Source organism: Ranitomeya imitator, chromosome 9 (genome assembly GCF_032444005.1).
Source record: "Ranitomeya imitator isolate aRanImi1 chromosome 9, aRanImi1.pri, whole genome shotgun sequence".
NCBI lineage: Eukaryota > Metazoa > Chordata > Amphibia > Anura > Dendrobatidae > Ranitomeya > Ranitomeya imitator.
In genome coordinates, this window is record NC_091290.1 from 67,944,585 (window position 1) to 67,950,584 (window position 6,000).

General features: G+C 55.7%; 1 protein-coding gene across 1 annotated transcript in view; it reads right to left on the reverse strand.

Moving 5' to 3' along the window:
* Positions 1–5,789, reverse strand: part of LIN7C (lin-7 homolog C, crumbs cell polarity complex component) — a 28,821-nt gene extending 23,032 nt beyond the window's left edge. Inside the window, exons 1-2 of the mRNA XM_069738884.1 lie at positions 5,696–5,789; positions 644–762 (exon numbers count right to left, since the gene is read on the reverse strand). Of these exons, the coding sequence (XP_069594985.1) occupies positions 644–762; positions 5,696–5,732 (156 nt within the window). The 5' untranslated portion in view covers positions 5,733–5,789. The remainder of the gene's footprint in view (positions 1–643; positions 763–5,695) is intronic.
* Positions 5,790–6,000: the final 211 nt, after the last annotated feature.

A 6,000-nucleotide genomic window follows, 5' to 3' on the forward strand; every position in this document is an offset into this window, starting at 1 on the left:
TTGCCGAACATCCTCATGTAGCCACAGCAGATATAAAACTACAATTTAAGGGTGTCCACCTCCACGACAGAGCGCACATTCACTCTGTTGGCACCATTATAGTCTATGGCTCATACACCTGAATCCAGTTTTGTGGGGGCTTCGGACGTAAGCCCTGACGGGACCAAGGAATGTGTAACAAAATGCAAAGTGAAAGCCCCCTTATAGAGCCCTGAACCCCTGCAGGCACAGCAGCCTGCATTCACACACAGCATCATGTGGAGGGGTCACTGCAGAGGTCACAATGCAGGGGGTCAAATCTGGATCAGATAAGGCAGGATGCTCATTTATTGCAAAATTGTGCCCTAAAATCTGCATGGGATTTTTTCATTTTCAACCCCCTATATACAGCTATGAGTACTGACGAGTCGCATGGACTCAATTATTCAACTCCTACCCAGAGTCACCTTTAAAGGAGCTGTTCAGGATTAGGAAAATAATGGCTGTTTTTATCTCATGAACAGCGCCACATCTGTCCATAGTTTGTATTGCAGTTCAGACCAATGGTTGTCAGCTGCATCGTCAAACACAACCCAAAATCAAAAGTGGCAAAAAAGCAGAGGGGCAGAGCCTCGTGTGCCCTTGGAGACTTCCTGCGGCTCACCTCTCTCACTGCGGTGCAGAAATCGCTCTGCAGCACTCTCTGCAGCGCGTGCAGCTTGTGCGGGGGAACTTCTCCGCTTCTCTGCAGCTTCTCCAGCAGCTCAATGGCCCTTGAGATATCTGTGGAAGAAAAAATGTTTCTAATTAGCCTTGAGGGACGTAAGACAGGACACCGACTACATACCTGACCATGGGCCTCGAAGGCGCTCAATAATCGCCAGACTACGCCATCAGTGGAGTCCGACCTCTGGAACCAGACCAATCCGGAGACTGAAGGGGCTACAGAGGATAGCCTTATGGGCCACAGCATTAAGTTATGTTCACACATTGCGTTTTTGCAGCTTTTTTTCCTGCAGGTAAAACCTGCTCTCTTTGCAGTTTAGAAGCTGCTTACAAAAAGCCAGGTTTTTCTATGTTTTTTGCTGTGTTTTTTTTGTCTCTTGCGAATGTTGATAAAGTTTAGTACCCCCCCCAAAAAAACTGATTTAACTTCCCTAGATTTTTGCACCAAAAACGCAGCAAAAACTGATACCTGTGTTTTTTGCTGGGTTTTTGCACTTACTCATTGTTTCCTATGGGTGAAAAAAATGCTACAAATATGCAGAAAAAACGCTGAAAGAAGTGACACGCTGCAGTTTCCAAATCAGTCAGGAAAATAAAGCCAATGTGTGTGCGGGAGGTTTCTGAAAGCTCAGACTTGGCTGGTATTGTAAAACGCAGCTAAAAAAATTGCATTAAAAAAAGCAGCAAAAAAAAAAAAGCTGCAAAAACGCAACGTGTGAACATAGCCTTACAGTGCGTCACTGTTGTGCCCAAGCTTCGAAGTCCAGCATTACGCAGAAAGCCCCATTCACGTGACTGGGCCACGCAGAGAGGTCTTGGACAGCTGTATAGTGCTACATCAGCACCGCGGGCCGGGCGTTCCCCACAGGTCACAGCGCAAGACACCTGTATATTGGGGCTATAGGATGTTCTACAACGTGACGGCATAGCGCAGCTGCTGTAGTGAGGAGCCAGATGTCAGACACAGCCCAGCTCCCCATAGAGATGGCAGAGAGGGTTCATTACCGTCTCTGCCTCCTCGAAGCTTTGTGGCTACAGCGCTCCTTCCTCAGGACCTAGTGATCATGTGATCAGTGGTATAGCGAGGGAGCAGCAGATGCTGGGCCCCAGGAAACCAGTCAGCTCTGCTAAAGTCACCTGGTAACTGGGGCGAATATAGCAGCCCCAGTTACAGGGGAAAAGTACAGATGTTGAAATGCCCCGAAACATCTTTTATAACATTATGGGAAGGAAATAGTATGTATAATAAATAAATGATAAGAATGAAAAAAAAAGAAGAAGCTATTGCCAATCTAAAATGAGGTTACTAGGACAAGGACCATAATAAAATTTAAAAAAAAACAAACAAAAAAAAAAAAACACACACAACACCCATGTGTCTGATAATGATAAATAATTGTTACGGAAAGGTGAACATTTTAAAATGTATTTCACTGATCCTCTGCAGCTATAAAGGATTTTGTCTTCCCAATATCAAGGAAAAGAAAAGTACAAACAGAACATAAACATTAGGTTTCAGAAAGATCCAAAGGCAGCAGAGATCCTCGCAGGGATAACATAGAGCTTTAATTCCATTATTAAAAACATGGCAGAAGTACTACGATGAGGCAACGTTCAGGCCATGATGGGCCTCTCTCAAGACACTAATTCAGCCAGAAAGGATTTTTCCTTTCTCTATTTTTTTTTTTTTACCAATATCAAGGAAAAGAATAATGAACAGAACAGAACAATTGTGCCCCAGGTATCAAGAAAGGAAGAGGCAGACATTATGTTAATTACTAAACGGGAAGTATTTTCTTTGTAGCACTTTAAACCACATGTCCAAGAAATAACGAAAACGCTCCCGGGCACCGACAGGGCAGGAAGCCCCCAGTCGTCCAACCACCCCCCCACCCCACTGTGAAAAGGGAAGAGGTTGTCATATCCCCCCGTGACAGAGGATGAGGGCGCCGAACAATGTATTCCCCCCCCCCCCCCCGTGACAGAGGATGAGGATGCCGTACAACATATCCCCCCCCCCCCGTGACAGAGGATGAGGATGCCGTACAACATATCCCCCCCCCCGTGACAGAGGATGAGGATGCCGTACAACATACCCCCCCCCCCCCGTGACAGAGGATGAGGATGCCGTACAACATATCCCCCCCCCCCGTGACAGAGGATGAGGATGCCGTACAACATATCCCCCCCCCCCGTGACAGAGGATGAGGATGCCGTACAACATATCCCCCCCGTGACAGAGGATGAGGATGCCGTACAACATATCCCCCCCCGTGACAGAGGATGAGGATGCCGTACAACATATCCCCCCCCCCCCCCGTGACAGAGGATGAGGATGCCGTACGACGTATCCCCCCCCACTGTGACAGAGGATGAGGATGCCATACAACGTATTCCCCCCCCCCCCGTGACAGAGAATGAGGATGTCGTACAACATATCCCCCCCCGTGACAGAGGATGAGGATGTCGTACAACATATCCCCCCCCCCGTGACAGAGGATGAGGATGCCGTACAACGTATCCCCCCCCCCCCCGTGACAGAGGATGAGGATGCCGTACAACGTATTTCCCCCCCGTGACAGAGGATGAGGATGCTGTACAACGTATCCCCCCCCCTGTGACAGAGGATGAGGATGCCGTACGACGTATCCCCCCCCCCTCTGTGACAGAGGATGAGGATGACGGATCCCCCCCGGTGACAGGGGACGAGGCTGTCGGATGACTGCTCCCCAGTGACAGGGGACGAGGCTGCCGGATGATGGTTCCCCCCTGTGACAGGGGACGAGGCTGCTGGATGACAGATCCCCCGGTGACAGGGGACGAGGCTGCTGGATGACGGATCCCCGGTGACAGGGGACGAGGCTGCTGGATGACGGATCCCCGGTGACAGGGGACGAGGCTGCTGGATGACGGATCCCCGGTGACAGGGGACGAGGCTGCAGGATGACGGATCCCCGGTGACAGGGGACGAGGCTGCAGGATCCCCGGTGACAGGGGACGAGGCTGCTGGATGACGGATCCCCGGTGACAGGGGACGAGGCTGCAGGATGACGGATCCCCGGTGACAGGGGACGAGGCTGCTGGATGACGGATCCCCGGTGACAGGGGACGAGGCTGCAGGATGACGGATCCCCGGTGACAGGGGACGAGGCTGCAGGATGACGGATCCCCGGTGACAGGGGACGAGGCTGCAGGATGACGGATCCCCGGTGACAGGGGACGAGGCTGCAGGATGACGGACCCCCCGGTGACAGGGGACGAGGCTGTCGGATGACGGATCCCCTGGTGACAGGGGACGAGGCTGCAGGATGACGGATCCCCGGTGACAGGGGACGAGGCTGTCGGATGACGGATCCCCGGTGACAGGGGACGAGGCTGCAGGATGACGGATCCCCGGTGACAGGGGACGAGGCTGCAGGATGACGGATCCCCGGTGACAGGGGACGAGGCTGCAGGATGACGGATCCCCGGTGACAGGGGACGAGGCTGCAGGATGACGGATCCCCGGTGACAGGGGACGAGGCTGCAGGATGACGGATCCCCGGTGACAGGGGACGAGGCTGCTGGATGACGGATCCCCGGTGACAGGGGACGAGGCTGCAGGATGACGGATCCCCGGTGACAGGGGACGAGGCTGCAGGATGACGGATCCCCGGTGACAGGGGACGAGGCTGCAGGATGACGGATCCCCGGTGACAGGGGACGAGGCTGCAGGATGACGGATCCCCGGTGACAGGGGACGAGGCTGCAGGATGACGGATCCCCGGTGACAGGGGACGAGGCTGCTGGATGACGGATCCCCGGTGACAGGGGACGAGGCTGCAGGATGACGGATCCCCGGTGACAGGGGACGAGGCTGCAGGATGACGGATCCCCGGTGACAGGGGACGAGGCTGCAGGATGACGGATCCCCGGTGACAGGGGACGAGGCTGCAGGATGACGGACCCCCCGGTGACAGGGGACGAGGCTGTCGGATGACGGATCCCCCGGTGACAGGGGACGAGGCTGCAGGATGACGGATCCCCGGTGACAGGGGACGAGGCTGCAGGATGACGGATCCCCGGTGACAGGGGACGAGGCTGTCGGATGACGGATCCCCGGTGACAGGGGACGAGGCTGCAGGATGACGGATCCCCGGTGACAGGGGACGAGGCTGCAGGATGACGGATCCCCGGTGACAGGGGACGAGGCTGCAGGATGACGGATCCCCGGTGACAGGGGACGAGGCTGTCGGATGACGGATCCCCGGTGACAGGGGACGAGGCTGCAGGATGACGGATCCCCGGTGACAGGGGACGAGGCTGCAGGATGACGGATCCCCGGTGACAGGGGACGAGGCTGCAGGATGACGGATCCCCGGTGACAGGGGACGAGGCTGCTGGATGACGGATCCCCGGTGACAGGGGACGAGGCTGCAGGATGACGGATCCCCGGTGACAGGGGACGAGGCTGTCGGATGACGGATCCCCGGTGACAGGGGACGAGGCTGCAGGATGACGGATCCCCGGTGACAGGGGACGAGGCTGCAGGATGACGGATCCCCGGTGACAGGGGACGAGGCTGCAGGATGACGGATCCCCGGTGACAGGGGACGAGGCTGCTGGATGACGGATCCCCGGTGACAGGGGACGAGGCTGCAGGATGACGGATCCCCGGTGACAGGGGACGAGGCTGCAGGATGACGGATCCCCGGTGACAGGGGACGAGGCTGCTGGATGACGGATCCCCCGGTGACAGGGGACGAGGCTGCAGGATGACGGATCCCCGGTGACAGGGGACGAGGCTGCAGGATCCCCAGTGACAGGCGGATCACATAATGACATTAGATGCTCCTTCTTGCAGAGTTTTCTCCTGGCAATGGATCCTTTATCTGGGATCTACTGCTCCAGTCTGCCGGCCCCCAATCCAGGATCAGCGCTCAGACACAGTGATCGGGGGATCAGCCGGCACATTACAGCAGAGCCCACAGCCCCTCACTATGGCGCTCACCTCGCTCCAGCCTGACAGGTTCCCCGGACACCGCCATCTTCTCTCCAGCTGGTTGAACTGCCGGAAGTGACGTAATGATCAGATTAGTCACGTGGCCGCGGGGTTCTGGGTGTTGTAGTCCGTGTGTCAGCGCTGGTGCTCGGTCAGACAGTGGTGAATGATGGCGGCGTTATATGGGGGGCTATAATATAGTGTAAGGCGTTACATGGGGGATCAGTGATACAGAGACGTGCGTGTCATTGGGGCGGCACCAGCACTGGGAAGGGGGGTTCTGCTTATACAGCAGCAGACCCCGAACAGTTCCT